Source organism: Hippopotamus amphibius, chromosome 13 (assembly GCF_030028045.1).
Source record: "Hippopotamus amphibius kiboko isolate mHipAmp2 chromosome 13, mHipAmp2.hap2, whole genome shotgun sequence".
NCBI classification, from domain to species: Eukaryota; Metazoa; Chordata; class Mammalia; order Artiodactyla; family Hippopotamidae; genus Hippopotamus; species Hippopotamus amphibius.
Window position 1 is genome coordinate 84,802,942 of NC_080198.1, and position 20,916 is coordinate 84,823,857.

General features: G+C 37.5%; 1 protein-coding gene across 4 annotated transcripts in view; it reads left to right on the top strand.

Annotated features, from left to right (window-relative positions):
* The window catches only part of CFI (complement factor I), a 66,919-nt gene that overhangs the window by 8,503 nt on the left and 37,500 nt on the right, over positions 1-20,916 (top strand). For all 4 annotated transcript variants that reach the window (XM_057706245.1, XM_057706241.1, XM_057706243.1 and 1 more), the window contains exons 3-5: positions 3,572-3,733; positions 4,424-4,653; positions 18,721-18,768. In XM_057706245.1, coding sequence (XP_057562228.1) covers positions 4,597-4,653; positions 18,721-18,768 — 105 coding nt within the window. In that variant the 5' untranslated portion in view covers positions 3,572-3,733; positions 4,424-4,596. The remainder of the gene's footprint in view (positions 1-3,571; positions 3,734-4,423; positions 4,654-18,720; positions 18,769-20,916) is intronic.

The window sequence follows — 20,916 nt, forward strand, 5'->3', positions numbered from 1 at the left end:
GGGAACCTGTTATGAAGGATAATGGATATTGGCAGCCCCATAAAAATGTCCACTTCAGTAGCCTTCCTCTAAAATTGTTTTACTCTCTTTTTAAAAACTATTTCTCAAAATGACTCGTTATTTATCGTCTACTACTTTTTTACTTTCTGGTTTATTTACTATTGCTTATGTCTTTACTAGTTCCTTTCCATCATTTTGATTCTTTTTGTTATTTTTTAATAGTATTCTTAGTTCATTTTTTCAATGCTTTTTTTGTTATAAAATTTTTAATATGATATGGATATATAAATGTCTTTTTGTTTTCTTCTATTCTTTCTAAGCTTAGACGTTCCACCCCATATAAGGTTTAATATCTGTTTCAATAAAATTTCTTTTAGAGATAAGAACTTTGATTCTAGTTTTAGCACTATTATAAAGGATATCAATAAGAATTTGGTCAGGAAAACCAAAACCACTATAATTATTTTAAGCAGAAAAGAATATCAGAAACAGTTTGCATTCATGTGGGATAAACAACAGTACACATTTTATAATTTTTTCATAGGTCTTATCTCCCAACTTCTGCCATAATAAAGTCTGGAGAGATCTGGGTGTCATATGGACTTCCTGTAAAACATTACATTGTTTTATTACATTGATGGTATTACCTTAATCAGGGCAGATAAGCAAGACGTGGCTAACATGCTGAAAGCCTTGATTAGACACACATGCTCCAGAGGCAATAAATCCTGGCATATCAGTAAAATTTTAGGAAAAGAGTGCTCAGAAATATTCCAGAACATCTTCTCTAAAGTAAAAGACAAATTATTTTGTCTTGTACTTCATTTCACAAAGAAGGAGGCACAAAATTTAGTGAGCCTTTTTGAAGATGTTCCCTTTGGGAACTATTTGATTTCTGGACAGATAATTCACACTGAAGAATACTACTTTGGCTACCAGCACAGGAAAGAGTTCTGCAGTAATCCAGAAGACCCTGTGGTGTTGGAGATATCAGTGGTGGGAAAAAACATTGCAGAGTGTTTGAGGAAGACTCAGTGGGAGAACTACCAATACAAGACCCTGGGGTTCTAGAGCAAGGCCGTGCTACCTACAGAAGAGAATTATATTCTTTTTGAGAAACAACCTATGCACTACTGAACCCTGGTAAATGTGGAACAACCAAACATGACACTGTGTCACCGTGTGGCAGAAATACCCTTTATGAGCTGGGTCCTAACAGACCCATGAAGTACAAGGTTGAGCAGGCCTAGCAAAAACGTAAGATAAAAGTGTTACATCTGGAACCAAATACAAACAGGAGCAAAGGGCACAAGCAAAGTATATGAGCAGATGGCCCAGATTCCCCCTTTTCCCCTAAATCCAAACTGTTGCACCTGTGTTCCTCCCTCAGCTCACACCTGTGGCTCTATGGGGACTCTGGTATGAACAGCTGAAGGAGGAGGGAAAAGTTTGGGTTTGGTTCACAGATGGGTAGGCTCAGTATGTAGGTACATCTCGAAAATAGCAGCTTCATTACAGCCATACTTAGTAATGGTTTTGAAAGACAGTGGTGAAAGAAAGTCATCCCAATGGGTAGAGCTTCAGGTAGCACACCTGGCTATCCACTTTGTGTGAAAAAATAAGTGGCCTATGGTCAGACCATATATGGAAACACAGGCAGTACTAATTGCCTGATCATATTTTTTTCCTAGAATGAAAAATATTCAAAGATTAAGAACAAAAAGGTCTGGAAGAGTAGAAACATGCGGATGTACATATAGGAGTGGGGATGAAGTGTAAAAATCTTTGTATCACATGTTAACGCCCACCAGAGAACAACCACCAGAGAAAAGAAATAATCAACAAAATGACTCAGCCAATTTCAGTCATCAGTCACCTCAGTACTAGCACAATGGGCACAAGAATAAAGTGGCCGTGGTGGTAGAGATGGAAGCTACCCAGGAGGCCAATATCATGGACCCTGAACGTTTCTTTAGCTACTGCCATCAACAAATGTCCAATCTGATAGCGACAGAGACCAATGCTGAGCCCCCAAGATGGCACATCTCATCAAGGATACCAGCTAGCCACTTGGTGGTAAATTGACACATTCAGATCTTTCAATCTTAAAAGGACCAGTGGTACATTCTCACAAGAATAGACATAAATGGCAGGTAAGGATGTACCTTTTCTGCCTGCGTGGTCTCAGGACCATGAGCCAAAGGATTACATAGCATTTAATCCTCCAACAGGGGATCCCATATAGCATCCTGCCAGACAAGGGGACCTACTTTATAGCAAAGGAGGTGTGAGTTTGGGCCTGTGACCGTGCAGTGCACTGGTTCTATCACATACTGTACCACTGTGAAGCTGGCAGACTTATGGAGCATTGGAGTAGCCTGCTGAATGCCAAGCTGAGGTGCTACCTAAAGGCAACACTGTGAGGACTGGGTGCTATCCTCCAGGAAGTAGTATATGCATTGAATCAAAGGACCTTCATATAGCATTGTATCCCCAACAGAGAAAAGACACAGGTCTGGGAGCCAAGGAACAGAAGCAGGAAAGACCATACTTAACAGCACTTCGATGACCAACTGGCGGCTTTATGCTTCCTGTCCCCATACTTTGTACTCTGAGGTCTGTTTCTCAAAGGAAGCACACGTTTGTCCTGGGGCACAACAGGAATCCCACTGAATTATAAGCTAAGCCTTCTGCCTGGTGCACACTGAATTGCTTGTGTCTAGGGACCAGCAGGGAAGAGGAGTCACCATCTTGACAGGAGTAACTGACCCTGATTATTCAGAGGAAGTAAGGCTGCTGTTATACAGTGAGGGTAGGGAGAAATGTGTATGCAACCATATGAGCTACTTAGGTGGCTCTTATGACAGTAAAGGGATAGAAACAGCAACTATGGTCTGAGAAGGGAGTGGTAATCAGGGGCTTAGATAACTCCTGGAAGAGGTTGTGGGTCATGCCACCAGGTTAGCCACTGAGGCCAGCAGAGGTGGAAACTCAGGGTGAAGGGAATCAAGAATGGATAGGAAGGAGGCAGAGGATGAGTTTCAACTGCAGCCCCAAGATCAACTGCAAGGGGAAGGACTACAGTTCCCTCCCTTCCCCCTCTCCACAACCTCCCCCTCCTAAATAATCTCACAGGAAGCGAAGCCCACTGCAATTTTGAAGTAGCTACCCTTGAGGTATATATGGAAAGTAGATCTAAAAGTTGCAAATGGTAGACTGTGAAAGACAGGGAGATGAGTTTCCCAGATCCCCCTTCAAGTAAGGACTGGCTGCCTGGATATGAAGAGTGTGGTCAGTGGACCCTTCCATCTGACAGCAACTAACTGTCAGATCCTTCGGGGTCTGCCTCAGTGACAGAGACCTGCCTCACCTAAGGGTAGGCATTTCCTGGGCAACCCTCACCAGGTGACTGAGCAAGATAGGCAGGATCCAGCCATTTCTGCATGACCCTGGGCCACTGTGACTTGTCACTCTCACTCCAGATCCCCCATGAGCTGGCCAAGGCCTTGTCAAACCCACATTGCAGTCTGATTTTCTGTTCATTCCAGCTTCTCCTCCCCTCCTTTCCTAGGAGCTGATTCCTGATAAGTATCTTGCACCCCAAACTCTGTCTCACATCTGCTTCAAGGAGAATCCAAACTGTGACAGCATTTCTGCTTAGAGAAAATAATTTGATCAAGCAGAGCGAGCTTTGACCGCGCAACAGGCCATGAATCAGAGATGAGGTGTTGAGGTAAGGAATACGACTTTAGTCTCTCCTAAAAACCATCTTATCGGGGTCTGGTTGCCAGTTTGTGTTATAGAATCGGAGAGGCTGTGAGGAAGTAAAGTGAAAGAGCAGAATAGAAAGGGAGAGGATGTGAGGAAGTAAAGTTAAAGGGCCATCAGTCTTGCAGAAGATCTGGAATGACCAGCCTTAGCGAGGGGATATGTTAATTTCAGCCATTCACACAGGTGGGTGGGGCAGATTGTCTGCCTGTAAGCTGAACAGAGGGACCTTAGTTTAACATTCAGGCAGAGGGGCCGTGTTCCCTGAGGCAGGCCATCATGTATGATTATAATAACAAAAGCAACAAAAAGCAAAGATTAAAGTCAAGGAAACAAGTCTAACTGAGGAGTCCAAATAGCTCTTCCTGGTTACAATCAGAGGAGAGCCTGTGAACGATAAAGGAACCGTTTTGGTGAGGATTTTTAATGTATCAGCATAACCTTCAATATGATGACTTCTTACCATTTCCTAGTTTTCGTCCTTACAGAAAAATATATAATTCTATTTTACCAAAACATAAGAAATTTCTTCTAGTGGTTTCTGTCTTCTCTAGAAAACAGAACGGGGCATTGTTCAGTATCAAGTTGGGGCATTAGTTTTCTCTGCAGGAAACACAGTCCCTCAGCTATTTACTGAGGTCTTTTTTCGTTTCAGTTACCGTAAAACTCTGGAATTTTGCCAAATTCTTCACGAGTTCAAAAGTACAAAGCTCTTTAGGAGGCTTGCTCTTTTTAAATATTTTTTCAGAGGTTAAAAATTAAATTTCAAAAGACTATCTGGGGTGCAGAAGAGTCCATGGTGAGACACAGACCCTGATTGTCTCCAACATGAAGCTTGCTCGTGCTATTCTGTTACTTTTGTGCTTCTACCTAAGTTTTTGTGAGGTAAGTAATTCAATATTTATGCAAACTATTTTAAGTAGATATTTCAAATTCTATAAAAATACAGAAAACATCTTAAGGATATTATTTTGACTTAAAGATTTCATAGTTCAGTTGCCAACAATGTCAGTATCTAGTCAGTAACAAAGATTTTATGTTAATATCTTAATGAAAGAGCTTTAAGAAATTGCTTTTTTAATATGCTGTTATCTGTGCATAGAAATTGAACTGAATGAAGATTTTACTAATGTAGATCTATAATTTTCAGTAATTATTAAATCAGTAAACATTTATCAAGCTTCCTCTATCTATATGCAAAGTATAGTGCTGGGCAAATGGCAATACTGAGCTCTTCCTTCAGTAACCTTTTGGTACAGTTGTACAGAGATGATACAAATATGCCAATGAGGAAATAATAGGCAAAATTTAAATGATATTTGAAAACACAAGAGAAGGAACTGTTAATTGCCAAAAAGTGGTACAAATATTATCTGCCAAGGGACTTTAATGAGAGGAAAAATTCCTTCCTGCTGGGAGTTTGGGGAGAGTTTATGGGTCAAGTGGGGTTTGAGCTAGACCTATAATTCTGGGTTAGATTTGATCAGTGGAGAGAAAGAGGAAGTGATTTTTTTCAGCCTGAAAAAGCAGCAAGTGATATGGCAGAAAGATAGCAAAGCACTGGGCTCTTCCAGATGAATAAACCCATTTGATCAGAACAGAGACTTTGTTGGCAACTCAAGGAGTTAAACCCGAAATGACAGACTGTAGCTAGTCTGCAAGCTGGTCTATTAAGGTTAGAAATGTTTGACATTTTAGATACTTATTGATGATTGCCTGCTTTTGTGATCAAAGAGTTTTGAAACAGTTCCAAAATTTGTTTTGTTTTAATGCCTATTTATAGCAGCAAATATTTAAAGAAAACTATCCAAGAAATCAGACTTCTATGCTTTGTTTCTTGTAACTTCTAAAATATATATGCCATGTTTATAATACAGAACAAATGGAAGTAAAGTAAGTGCTTGTTGATTAAAATCAGTTAAATTATTGTAGTCTATATAAGTGAACTACCATGTAGCCATTGCAACTGTGCTTTTATATTTATTGAAATAAAAAAGCCCTCACTAAAAATCTTATTTTTGTTAAAGAGAAAAATACACACACATGCACACACAAATACACGTCTATAACTGCTCATATAAATGGCAATTTAAAAGTTCATGAGGGGTGTATATCAAATAGATAACAGTTGGTATCTCTGAGTAATAGGATTACTGGTGATTTTTATTTTATGTTTTATGCATTTATAAATTTTCAGGGTTCAGAAATTCTGTTTTATTCATTTTTCATTTTTCTTTTTTAAATGCCAAATAAATGTTTATTACATTATAACAAGAAAAATTTGTTTTTTGAAAAAAAGATATTTCAGCCACATTTTGGAATCCTGGAACAAAAACAGAATAAAAAAACAAAACTGAAAGTAGCAGTTTTCACTTACACAGAGGAAAAAAGCCTCTTTTACTGAACAATCATCCAACAATAAAATTGTCTTCATTCCTTTAAGAAACAGCGTTTTGAGAAGAGTTAATATCACATTTGTGAAAATTCTAGAACTTCTTAAAATATTAGATTACGAAAGAAAATGGAATGATTTTTTATCCCACCTGTTGAGAAATAACCATTTTAAAATGGAGGTTACCATAGAGACAACATAAATGTGTTCAAAGAAGTTTTAAAATATATCTACATTTCAACATGAAATAAAATATGTACAACTGGGAGAAACTTCCGTCATTTGGAAAGCTGGGAGCAAATTTCCTTCTAGGGAATAAGGAGTCCCACTCCCTTTTTATATCAAAACATTCTGATGGACTGGTTTGGAGGTGGAGAATGTCAATGATGGGGTGGGCTGGCAGTGGCATAGACAAGTTGTTCTGAATAGTGAAATGAGAATTCTGGTTTTGCTGAACCTACCCAGACAAAGAGGTAAAGGGACTTAGGAAAGGATGGGAGAGAAACTCAGAGCACAGAGGGAGTGGCTTCTGTATCAATAACCAAGGGATATTAAAGAACAGGGAAGCCAAATATTTCAGTCAATATGGTTACCTACTGTGATAGTACTGTGCTGTGACATAATCCCTGACTGAAACCTTACATTTTTATTTTACCCTAAAAGCATATTACAAACCTTGGCTTATATGGGTAATATTTTGGAAGGAAAGAAGTAGGATGTTGTTCAGCAGAGTGACAAGATGCTGGAAAGAGAATATGCACAGGAGGCAGTACGCAATGCAGAGAGTGATGCCAGCAAGCATGGCAAAGGAGGCAAATCCAAACACTTGTCCCTCCACAAAGAAACAGAACAATCAAGCAAACTTTCATAACCAACTTTGTCAAAACTCCAGTTATCAAAGGCTTATAGTACCCAAGTGAATGCTGAGTGAAGGAAAAAGGCAACTTAAAAATGGTAGGAAAACTGTGGCATTTATACTAGTCCTTACCCCATCCTGTCCCCAGCTCAGTGGCAGTTTTGAAGATGGCAATCCACATTCCCAGTGTGGAACTCTAGTGCCTAGCTCTGAAAGGAGCAGAGCAGATGTTATTTAAAAGAATTGTGTTTGTCTGTTCTACCTGGGGGTTACTTGAAAGACTGACACAATGTACTTGTCTTTGTTTCATCTAACTTGGAGCTCAGAGTGGTAAGGCAGCAGACATTCCTCAAAAACATTGTAAAGCAAGCAAACAACCTGCAACCATCTGGGATAAAAGATTACAGTTGAGACATACAATAGAGTACTGAAGCTGTTTGGAAGGAAAAGTTAGAGTTTCAATGGGAAGTTAGGGCATTCAGAAGTCTCTGTGTGATGGGTGATGACTTAGAGGGCTGGGATAGGGAGGGTGGGAAGGAGTCAAGGGAGAGGATATGGGGATATGTGTATAAGTACAGCTGATTCACTTTGTTGTACAGCAAAAACTGGCACAACAGTGTAAAGGAATTATATTCCAATAAAGGGCTTAAAAAAAAAAAAGTCCCTGTGTATACTGGGGGATTTAGAAAGCAACACACATGTCCAGGGCAGGTTGCAGCTCAGAAAACACCCAAGAAGACCCTAAGCCTATACTTTCAGGCTCAGTGCAAGTATGAAGTAAAGGCTAAGACAGAACTGTAAATGGCCTGGCTAAGCACTGAAGGAGTGCCCCAGCAGAGAGCCAGTTTGCAAACCTGGGAGAGGTTTTTCTGTTGTTCTCAATTTGAGGAGTTCCTATTCTTTTCTTTCTTTCTTCTTTTCTTTTCTTTCTTTCTTTCTTTTTTTCTTTCTTTCTTCCTTCCTTCCTTTTTCTTTCTTTCTTTCTTTCTTTCTTTCTTTCTTTCTTTCTTTCTTTCTTTCTTTCTTTCTTTCTTTCTTTTTCTTTCTTTCTCTCTTTCTTTCTCTCTTTCTTTCTTTCTCTTTCTCTTTTTCTTCCTTCTCTCTCCCTTTCCCTTTCTCTTTCTCTCTTTCTGGTTCCTTGTGTTTAAGGAAATCCTTGTCTAAACCCTAGCTGATTGGGAGCTTGAGATTGCCATATATACATTACTAATAAGAAAAAAAATCAAATTGTGCACTTTAAATATATGCAGTTTATGTCAATTATATCTTAATAAAAGTTCTAAAAAAATTAAAATAAAATAAAATAAACCCTAGCTGAATGCAAGGTAAGGAACCAAGACTTCAGGGACCACACATGACCAAAAAACAAACTTTACAAAACAGTTTAGAAAAATTAGTGAACAAACAGCTACAGTCTACAGAAAGCAAGGGAAGCAAACTCTGAGAAGGAGAAAGAATTTGATTTCAAGAATTACTACATTATAATATTCAAAATATCCAGTCTTCAACCAAAAATTATGAAGTATGCAATGAAACAAAATATGGTGCATTCACAGGAGAAATTAAAAGAAATTATTTCTGAGGAGGAACAGACTTCGAACTCACCAGACAAAGACTTTAAGTCAACCATATTAAGTATGTTCAAAGAGCTAAAGGAAGCCAGGAGGATGATGTATGAACAAATAGAGAGTTATCCATGAAGAGACAGAAATTATAAAAGGAATTAGACTGAAAAGTATAACAAAGAACTCACTAGAGGGTTTTAATAGCAGATTTGAGCAGGCAGAAGAGTAAGTGAATTTGAAGATTGGTCAATTAAATTATCCAATCTGAGGAGCAGAAAGAATAAAGAATAAAAATTAACAGAGCCTGAGACCTGTATGACACCATCAATATATACAAAACAGAAATCTCAGAAGAAGAGAGAAAGGGTCAGAGAATATCTGAAGAAATAGTAGCCAAAAAACTTCTTAAATTTGATAACAGATAATAAATCTACAGATTCAGGATGTTTACTGGTCCCCAAAAAGATAATGCAAAGAAATCCACACTAATTATAATGAAGTTATTAAAAGCCAAGAAGCAAAACAGAAAATCTTGAAAGCAGCAAGAGAAAAGCAACTCATCATAGACAAAGGATCCTCAGTAAGATCAGCAGCATCTTTCTCAGCAATAACCATAGAGCCAGAAGACAATGGGATGACACTTTTTAAGTACTGAAATAAAAGAACTATCAGCCAGGAATTCTATATCTAGCTAAGCTATCCTTTAAAAGTGAAGAAGACAGGACTTCCTAGGTGGTGCAGTGGTGAGGAGCCTGCCTGCCAATGCAAGGGACACAGGTTTGTGCCCTGCCCTGGGAAGATTCCACATGCCACAGAGCAACTAAGCCCGTGCGCCACAACTATTGAGCCTGTGCTCTAGAGCCTGTGAGCCACAACTACTGAGCCCATGTGCCACAACTCTTGAAGCCCATGCGCCTAGGGCCCATGCTCCACAACAAGAGAAGTCACTACAATGAGGAGCCTGTGCATCACAATGAAGAGTAGCCCCCTCTCGCAGCAACTAGAAAAAGCCCGTGTGCAGCAACAAAGACCCAATGCAGCCAATAAATAAAATAAATAAATAAATAAATAAATTTAAAAAAATTAAAAGTGAAGGAGAAATTAAAACATTCTCAGGTAAAGCTGATGAAGTTGCTAGTATACCTGCTCTATAAGAAACACACTACAAGAAGAAAAAAGAAGGAAAAAGGGAGGGAGGGAGGGAGGAAGGAAGGAAAGGAAAAGAAAAGGAAGAAAGAAAGAGAAAGAAAAAAGAAAGAAAGGAAGGAAGGAAGAAAGAAAGAAAGAGAGAAAGGAGGAAAGAAAGACTACAAGAAAGGGAGTCCTTCAGGCTGAACACAAGGACACTAGGCAGTAACTTGAAGTCATATGAAGAAATAAAGAACTCCAGTAAAGATAACTACATAGATAAATACAAAAGTCAATGTAATTTTATTTTTGGTTTGTAACTCCTTTTTTTTTTTTTTTTTTTTTTTTTTTTTGGCACACGGGCTTAGTTGCTCCGCGGCATGTGGGATCTTCCTGGAGCTGGGATCGAACCCGTGACCTCTGCATTGGCAGGCGGATTCTTAACCACTGCGCCACCTAGGAAGCCCTGTAACTCCTTTTTATTCCCACATTATTTAAAAGACAAACATATTTAAAAATTATAAATTAACAGGCTCACAGTGTATAAAGATGTAACGTATAACAATAACAGCATAAAAGAGGGGATGGAACTGAACAAGAGCAGAGTTTTTATACACTCTTGAGGCTAGGTTGGTATCAATTCAAACTAGATTGCTATAAATTTAAGAGGTTAAGTATATTCCCCATGGTAACCACAAAGAAAATATTTTTTAATAATCCAAAAAAATGAGAAAAAATCAGAATTGTTCACTACAAAAAGTCAACTAAGCACAAAAGAAGGCAGTAATGGAGGAAATGACAATAAAGGTATAAGACATACAGAAAACAAATGTCAAAAGTGAGGCCATCTTATCAGTAATTAATTTAAATGTAAAAGGATTCAGTTCTCTAATAAATAGGCACAGATTGGTAGCATTGATTATTTTAAATAAAGAAATTATATGCTATCTACTAGACAAATTTGTGATACAAAGACACAAATGGGTTGAAAGTGGAAGGATGGAAAACAATTTTCCACGCAAATAGTAACCAAAAGAGACTTGGAGTGCCACACTAATATCAGACAAAATTGACCTTAATTGTCTCCTGTTACAAGAGGCAAAGAAGACATTAGATATTGATAAAAGAGTTAGTTTGTTAAAAACATGTAATTATAAACATAGACACACCTAAAAATAGACACACCCAAATTCATGATATGACTATTGACATAATTTATGGGAGGAAGAGACAATTCTACAATAATAGTTCAATACCCACTTTTCAAAATGGGTAGAAAATCTAGACAGAAGATCAGTAAGGAAATAGAGGACTTTAATAGCACTATAAGCCAACCTGACCTGACAACTAGGCATGTAGAAGCACTCCTCACAACAACAGCAGAATACACTCTTCTCTCAAGTGCACATGGAACATTTTCCTGGATAGACCATATGGTAGACCACAAAACATATCTCAGTAATTTAAAAATATTGAAATCATATGAAGTAGCTTCTCTAAACACAATGTAATAAAGCTAGAAATCAGTAACAGAAGGAAAACTGGAAAATTACAAATATGTGGAACTTAAACAACATACTCTTAAACAACCAATGGTCAAAGAAGAAATCATAAAGGAAATTAGAAATACTTAGAGATGAATAAAAGCAACGTACAACATTCCAAAACATATAGGATTGGCAAAAGCAGTACTCAGAGAGAAAATTGTAAATGCCTACATTACAAAGGAACAAAAATCTCAATAACTTACCTTTACACCTTGAAGAATTAGAAAAGGAAGAGCAAACTAAATCCAAAGCTAGGAGAAGGAAGAAAATAATAAATATTTGAGTAGAAATTAAAAAATTAAAAAATAGTAAGACAATAAAATCAATTAAACCAAAATTTGGTTCTTTGAAAAGATCAACCAAATTGGCAAACCTTAGCTAGAATGACCAAAAAAGAGAGAAGATTCAAATAAATAAAATCAGAAAGTAGAGACATTATTACTGACTTCATATAAATCAAAAGATTAATAAAAGAATACTATGAATAATTATATGCCAACAAATTAGATAACCTAGATGAATGGACAAATTCTTAGAAACATACAAATTACCAAAACTGACTCAAGAAGAAATAGGAAATCTGAACAGACATGTAACAAGAGATTGAATCAATGATTTAAAAAAAGAAAGAAAACTTCTGTCAAAGAAATGTCCAAAACCAGATAACTTCACTGGTGAATTCTACCAAATAAGAATTAACATGAAATCTCAAACCTTTCACACCCCCACCCCCACAAAAAAAAGGAGAGAATGCTTCCTAAATTATTCTGAGGTCAATGTTACTCTGATAACAAAGTCAAACAAAGATACTATAAGAAAAGGTACAAAGCAGAGATAACAGCTACCTCCCCACCCCCATATTAGAAATTCCAGATATTCCAGTATCCTTCATTCCTGTGTGTAGCTACAGATTTTCATCTAGGATAATTTCCCTTCTGCTTGAAAGACTTTTTTTTTTTTTTAACATTTCTCACAGTGCAGATATGCTGGTGATTAGTTCTTTCCACTCTTGTGTGTCTAAAATATTGTTATTTTGCCATAATTTTCAAATCATATTTTTGCTGGGTATAGAATTATATGTTGATTTTTTTTTCTGGTATTTTTAAAATGTTGCTTCACTGTCTTCTCACTTGCATGAGATCCCTACTGTCACCCTTACCTTTGTTCCTTTGCACATGGGTCTTTTTCTTTGGCTGTTTTGAAGATTTTCTCATCACTGTTATTTGAGCAATTTTTTTAAATTTAAATTTTAATTTTTTAATTAATTAACTTTATTTATTGGCTGCTTTGGGTCTTCATTGCTGCGCACAGGCTTTCTCTAGTTGCAGCAAGCAGGGGCTACTCTTTGTTGCAGTGCACAGGCTTCTCATTATGGTGGCTTCTCTTGTCATGGAGCACAGGCTCTAGGTGCACAGGCTTCAGTAGTTGTGGCACTTGGGCTCAGTAGTTGTGGCTCACGGGCTCTAGGGCCCAGGCTTAGTGGTTGTGGTGCACGGGCTTAATTGCTCCCCAGAATGTGGGATCTTTCCGGACCAGGGATTAAACCCGTGTGCCTTGCATTGGCAGGTGGATTCTTAACCACTGTGCCACCAGGGAAGTCCTATTTGAGCAGTTTGAGATGATATGCCTTGGTGGAATTTCCTTCATGTTTCTTCTGCTTGGGGTTCATTAAGTTTGTTGAATCTGATTTATAATTTTTATCAAATCTGAGAAAATTTCAGCCATTATTTCTTCAAATAACTTTTTTGTTCTCATCTCATTCTCCTCTCCTGTGGAACTCCAATTACACATATACTACATGTATTACACCACTTGAACCTGTCCCACAGCTCACTCATACCCTGCTCTTTTTAAAAAAGTCTCTATTACTTCCACATTTCATTTGGATAGTTTCTATTGATAAATTTTTAGGTTTGCTAATCTTCTGCAATGTCCTATCTGTTGTTAGTTCCATCCAGTGTATTTTTATCTCAGATACTATAGTTTTCATCCTTAGAAGTTCAATTTGGATCTCATATATTTTTCATGTCTCAACTTTGTGAACATATGGAATACAGTTATAATAAATATTATAATATCCTTGCCTGCAAATTCTAACATCCATATTAAGGATTCTGGGTAAATTTCAATCAATTTAATTTTTCTCCTCACTGTGGGTCATATTTTCCTGTATTTTTGCATGGCTGTATTTTTTATTGGATGCCAGCTATTATGAACATTATCCTGTTAGATGCTGGGTGTTTTTGTATTCCTATAAATATTCTTGAGCTTCCTTCTGAGATGCAGTTAAGTTATTTGAAAACAGTTTGATCCTTTCAGGTCTTGCTTTTAAATATTCTTAGGTAGGACCAGAACAGTGCTCAGTGTAGGACTATTGTTTCATACTACTGAGGCAAGATCCTTCTTTGTACTCCTTCCAATGCCCCATGAATAATGAAGTTTTCCAGTCTGAATGTTGAGAACAAAACTATGCACGGCCCCATTTGAGCATGGGCCCTGTTACCTTGAATTCTTTTGGGTGCTTCTTTCCCCAATCTCTGGTAGTTTCTTCATACTCAGATGTTGATAAATACTCAGCTGAACAATTAAAAGGGGATCCTCTACAGAGCTACAAAGCTCTCTTCTATGCTGCTTACTTGTTTCCAGTACTTTATACTGTGAAGTATAGCTGCCTTGGTTTCCCAAGTCTCTCAGCTTTATCTCCTCAACTCAGGGTGTCCCTTGGTCTCAGCTCAAGTTCCCCCTCTCTGCACCACAGTCTGGAAATCACATGAAACAGCTGTAGGGCTCACCTAACTCGGTTGTTTCTCTAGTCTCAGGGATCTCCACCCTGATGTCCAGTGTCTTGAAAAATCATTGTTTCCTATATTTTTTCTATTTCTTGATTGTTTTTGGCTGAATAAGAACTAGGGTAGCTCTGGTATCCTTATAAATCTATCTTGACTAGAAACAGAATTCCTATTTAATTTTTAAAATTTTTTTAATTTTTAATTTTTTTAAAACTTTATTGGAGTATAATTGCTTTACATTATTGTGTTAGTTTCTGCTGTACAACAAAGTGAATCAGCCACATGTATACATATATTCCCATATCCCCTCCCTCTTTAGCCTCCCTCCCAATTTCCCTATCCCACCCCTTTAGGTCTTCACAGAGCATCAAGCTGATCTCCCTGTGCTCTGTAGTAGGTTCCCACTAGCCATCTATTTTACACCTGGTAGTGTGCATATGTCAATGTTACTCTCTCAGTAGTCCCAGCTTCCCCTCCCCCCAGTGTCCTCAAGTCCATTCTCTATGTCTGCATCTCTATTCCTGCCCTACCACTAGGTTCATCAGTGCCATTTGTCTAGATTCCATATATATGTGTTACCATACGGTATTTTTTTAAGCTCTTTATGGGAATATAATTGCTTTACGCTGTTGTGCCAGTTTTTGCTGTACAACAAAGTGAATCAGCTGTATTTATACATATATCTCCATATCCCCTCCCTCCCAAGACTCCTTCCCACCTTCCCTATCCCAGCTCTCTAAGTCATCACCCATCATCGAGTTGATCTCCCTGTGTTATGCAGCAGCTTCCCACTAGCTATCTGTTTTACATTTGGTAGTGTATATATGTCAATGCTACTCTCACTTCATCCCGTCTTCCCCTTTGCTCCCCCCCACCCTTGTCCTCAAGTCCATTCTCTACATCTGCACCTTTATTCTTGCCCTGTCACTAGGTTCATCTGTACCATTTTTTTAGGTTCCATATATATGAGTTAGCGTACGGTATTTGTTTTTCTCTTTCTGATTTACTTCACTCTGTATGACAAGCTCTAGGTCCATCCACCTCACTACAAATAGCTCAATTTCATTTCTTTCTATTAGATGGCACAGTTAACAATTGCTGGGGTTGCTGACGTTGAGTTTTTAAAATACAAATGTAAACTTCATAAAAGCACTTTTTAGAACTTATTCTTTAATAAACATTGTATTCAAAATGGAAGTTAATTCAGCCCACTCTCAGTTCTACCCTGACACAGGTGGTCTCATATGCATTATGCATTGGAATTGTTCAAATTTGCTTTGAGTATAGTTCATCTTCAAACTCTGTGTTCTTATATTTTCCTGGATTTATAATAGATTCAAAATAAAGTGTTATCACAGTGATTGTAAGAATGAAGAAACAAAAAAAGTTGAGTTTTTCAATTTTGCCATTCTAATGGCCATTTAGAATTTTTGTTTTTAAAATATGAAATAGTAAAACATTAAAGGTGTAACTTTTTTTTTGCTAAATGCAAACAGTAGTTCATAAAGGAAATATTTTACCTAATCTGAATAGTATCTTTAAAATGAAATTTATTCTTTTTTATTAATATATTTAATTGTTCCCAAACTGTAATATTATTATTCATTACTGCAGTAGACCTGTGTATAGGTATAATTTTTCCTTTTTCATTAAATATATGAATGTAATTTAAAATACTTACACAGTACTTTTTTCCTTATTTGTACCATACTATGAGTTTTCCTTTTTCCTTTTTTATTTTTCAGTCATGACTTTGTATGTATTTATATATGAAATTTCAGTAAAAGAAAATATTTGCTGTTTAAATTTTTCTCTATAATTTATTATTCATTTCTTTAATGATTTTTGCTGAAAATTTTGTTGTGTAGGGGGGTGGTTTAAAAAGTATCTGTTGTTGGGACTTCCCTGGTGGTGCAGTGGTTAAGAATCCGCCTGCCAATGCAGGGGATATGGGTTCGATCCCTGGTCCTGGAAGATCCCACATGCCACAGAGCAGCTAAGCCCATGTGCCACAACCACGGAGCGTATGCTCTAGAACCCGTGAGCCACAACTATTGAACCCATGTGCCACAGCTATTGAAGCCCACGTGCCTAGAGCCCATGCTCCACAACAAGAGAAGCCACCGGAATAAGTCCGAAAACCACAAGGAAGAGTAACCCCCACTCGCTGCAACTAGAGGAAGCCCATGCCCAGAAAAGAAGACCCAACACAGCCAATTAAAAAAAAAAAAAAAAAAGAATCAGCCTGCCAATGCAGGGGACACAGGTTTGATCCCTGGTTGTCGAAGATCCCACATGCTGTGGAGCAACTAAGCCTGTGCACCACAACTACTGAGCCTGCACTCTAGCGCCCACAAGCCACAACTACTGAGCCCACGTGCAACTGCTGAAGCCTGCACACCTAAAGTCCGTGCTCCACAATAAGAAAAGCCACAGCAATGAGAAGCCTGGGTACCGCAAGGAAGAGTAGCCCCCCGCTCACCGCAACTAGAGAAAGCCCACATGCGGCAACGAAGATCCAACGCAGCCAATAAATACATTAATCAATTAATTAATTAATTAATTTTAAAAATAAAAAAATAAAAAGTATTGGTTTCTTTAACATATAGTGTTCTTACTAAAAACAAGAAAAAAAAAATCCAGCATACAGCAAAAGATATGGTTAGTATGAGGAGAAGTAAATAAAATCTCTCTTAAAGTTTAAGCATATTGAAAGATGTTCAACCTCATTCATTGGGGGAAAAATGCAAATAAAACTATTCTTTGATAACATTTTTATGCATCGAATTGACAAAGATAAAAACGGTTAGTAAGTTATGTGTTCTGTGGTCAAGATTATGGAAAATAGGCCCTGTCATATATTGATGATGGGAATGCAAATTAAAGTAACATTTAGAGAGAGAAATTAGCCAATATCTTTCAATACTAAAACTGCTCATTTCTTTGATTCAGCAGTGTCACTCCAAGATAAGTAAGTACTGACAAATATACTTAGCATATGGTGGAAATGATGTGTATTATATAAGGAGATTCATTACAACACTCTATAATAACAGAACATTGGAAGGAATCTAAATGCCCTTTGTGGGACTAGTTACAGGGCTACTGATTATAAATTGTACTGGTGTTGAAGGGCAGAATTAGAAAGTAAAATATGTGCTCACATATACAGTGATGACCTCGGGAAAGATTTACTAAGAACTATTAAGTGGTTGACTCTGAGGTAGATAGGGCTTGGGTGGGTTAAATGGATAACAGAAAGAGGAAATGTAATTTTTACAAGCACCCTTTTGAACTTGTTTGTAATATTTCCATGTTTTCTATTTTTAAAAAATCAATTAAAAATGAAAAAAACCCAAATTTTCATCCATCTTACATTCATTATAAAAAACAAGACTAAGAACTAGGCCAATGGTTTTTTTTTTTAACTCCCTGAGGCAAAAATGATGGAATTAACCCTAAAACAATATTCCCAGTTTTTTAAAGAAAACAGAGTATAAGAGCCCCTCCTACCTGCACATACCATTCAGCCATTTTCCCACCATTTCCAGCAACAACATACTAGCCCTAGAAAAAAATGCAATATTTATTTAAAAAATAATAAACAACAAAAATAACAAAAGGCCTTATCAAACTTTTTATGTGAACTGGAACAATTCATCATTAGGTATTAATAGAGAAATATACTCTCTCTTTTTCATCTGAATACAATGGCTGCTGATTAAGGAATTGGTTTTACGGATGTTGGGTATGGCTTTATATCAGAAGTAGGTATAATACAAGATGGGTGGATCCAAGGAGAAGAACAAACTGGAGGGAAAAATTACTAGCGAAGACCACAATGAGTAGGAACTGAGGCCATAAGGGTGCCTAAAACTCTTCCAATGGGAAGGTTTCTGATATGGTTGTTAACTTTCAGTATATGAGTTGTTTATTCACTTCTGGAAGAAAGACAAAATTTTACATCGTTTATTCTTTTTGAAACTTTTACATTTTTTTCTCAGTGTTTTCCAGGGAAATCATGATTGTAGTAGTTGGCTAATGCCATAATAATACAATCACCACAAAATCTCAGTGGCATACAAGTTTATTTAATATACTAGTCTGCAGATTAGCTGGGGATAATCTGATCTAAGCTGGGCTCAGCTAGAGTGGTTGTTCGTTGCCATCCTGGCCGTGTTCTTCTCATAGCTATGGCAGAGAAGCAGAAGTACAAACCCAGTTGCACAAGTACTCTCTAAGCATCCCTTATGTCACATCTACTGACTTCCTATTGTCCCAAGCAAGTCACTGGCCAGGCCCAGAGTCTAGAGGTAGGAAAATATACCCTACCCCCAGGAAGAGGGACAACAAAGAACGGGCTGAAGAATAGTAGAATTGGAGCCATATGCAATCTACTACAGTCAGCATCATGTTAGCATTTATATAGGATCTTAAATGTTTATTTGTGCTTTTCCGTGTATTTTGCATTCATCACATCAGCTCTGTGAGGATGTTATTTTTATTCTCCACATTTCATAGAAGAAGAAACAACCAAAAAGGTAAAGTCATTTACCCAAGATCACACAGCTAGTCAGCAGTAGAAGGGGAATTTTCTACTTTTTTACAAAAAGTAGTAGAAGGGGAAAATGGTGGACTTGGTCATAGTTGATCATTCTTTTTCTCTTGTTTATAGGCTTATCGTGAAAAACCAAAAAAGACAACAGTGTGGAGGAATTCAGAGGTAAAGCTATATAGCTGTATACTGGGGTGGAATAGGAGATTGTTTTGTTTCTTTTCTGTTGTCTAACTGTCCATCTAAAATGGCTTCATTAGGGAATTTCCTGGTGGTCCAGTGGTTAGAACTCCATGCTTTCTCTGCTGAGGGTGTGGGTTTAATCCCTGGTGGGGGAACTAAGATCCCGCAAGCCATGTGGTGTGGAAAAAAAAAAGGGCTTCATTGTAGTCCTGCCTAGAATAAAAAGACAAAATTTACATCAAAGTAATTGTTACAGCATCACAAATACCAAAGAAAGGATTAAAAAAAAAAAAAAAGCCCATCTACACAAAGAAAGAAACAACAGCTAAACAAGCTGAATCTTGTTTTGTAGATGACTAGGCTATAGTAGTAATTGCTAAAAATTTTTGCACACATGGACACGGGTATGATCCCTGGTCCGGGAAGATCCCACAGGCCTCAGAGCAACTAAGCCCGTGCACCATAACTACTGAGCCTGTGCTCTAGAGCCCTCGAGCCACAATTACTAAGCCCACACACCTCAACTACTGAAGCCCACTTGCCTAGAGCCCATGCTCCACCATCAGAGAAGCTACCGCAATGAGAAGCCCACACCCTCAACACACCGCAACAAAGAGTAGCCCCCACTCACAGCAACTAGAGAAAGCCTGCGTGCAGCAATGAAGACCCAATGCAGCCAAAAACTAAATTAATTAATAAATTTTAAAAATAACAATAATATATACACTGCTGTACAAATACACTTTAAAAAAACATTTTAAATGCAAATATTTTAATAATAATTTTTACCACTAATCTTTAATGAGATAATGTTATTAAACCCACTTCATTATTTTAAAATTTTTTCATTTTATTTTAATATATTATAAAAGATACCTCACAAAGAGCAACATACACAAATACATGGGAGAGGTTCAATAATGATACAAGATGGAAACCTGTATTTCAATTACTCTCTCTAATATTACTGATTAGGTGACAGGGCTGATAATTTCATATCTGATTAGCTGTCCATTAGTTTGAACCCCATGATGTGGCTGATGAACAGCTTCTCCTATGGCTAGAAGTGTCGACGCTGCCATTTTCTTGTCCATTGGTGTTGCATCTGGCACTATTTTCAATCCGGCATCATTTCACTGTGTGACTCTCTAATCCACTTGTCCATCTGCAAAGATTATTTCAGCTAAAACTAGATCATAGAATCCATAATGTCCCTTAATCAAGCACATGTGTATGATCCTCTGTCTTAAAAACCTTCTCTTGACCCCATATTCCCCTCCAATTATTACTCCATTTCTCTGTATCCCTTTACATCTAAACTCTCAAAAAAAAAAAAAAAAACATTGCTATGCTCAATTTCTCTTTTTTCCATTCTTTCTTGAACCCAGTCAAGCTTGAGTTCCTGCCATTCTACCAAAATAACCTTTGTGAAGATCACCATCTTACTGAAGAAGTATCACATAGCTGCTAGTTAGCCACCTGTATCAGTCAGTATTGGCTGTGCAGCAGTTAGAACCAATCCCCAAAGCTCGGTGGCTTGACACAAGAAAAGTTAATTTTTGCGACGACTGTGGGTCTGGGTGACTCTCCAGTGTACATGTCCTCCATGTGTTGGCCGAGCGCTAGGCTGCTTTGATTCTATGGTTTCTCTGAAACACATGTTCCCATGATCGCTAGGGCAGGGCAAGAGAAAGTTGCATTGTTGAGCACTGGCAATTAAACACTTCTACCTGAAACCAGTACATGTTACTTCAGCTCACATTTCATTGGGCAAAGCAAGTCACCACCATATCCAACCACAATAAGGAAGGCAGTCTTCCCATTTCCTTGAAAGTAGAGTTAAATAAGATTTTAGTAAACAGTATTAATGTTTACCACAAAGATAACCATTAAGAAAATACTTAGAGCCACCACTCCACCTCACACCACCAACTATGCACATCATAGTAGTTTTTATTTCAGATCTGTTATTGTAGGAAGGAAGTGACAAAGTCAATATAATTTCAGTGATGATTTAAATAATTTTGCTTCTGACTAATTTTAACAGCATCCACGCACATTGGAAAGACAAGTGTGCATACATGTATGAGGCACAGCTTATATTCCGTCTACAGCAAAGACTGGTGTACAAAT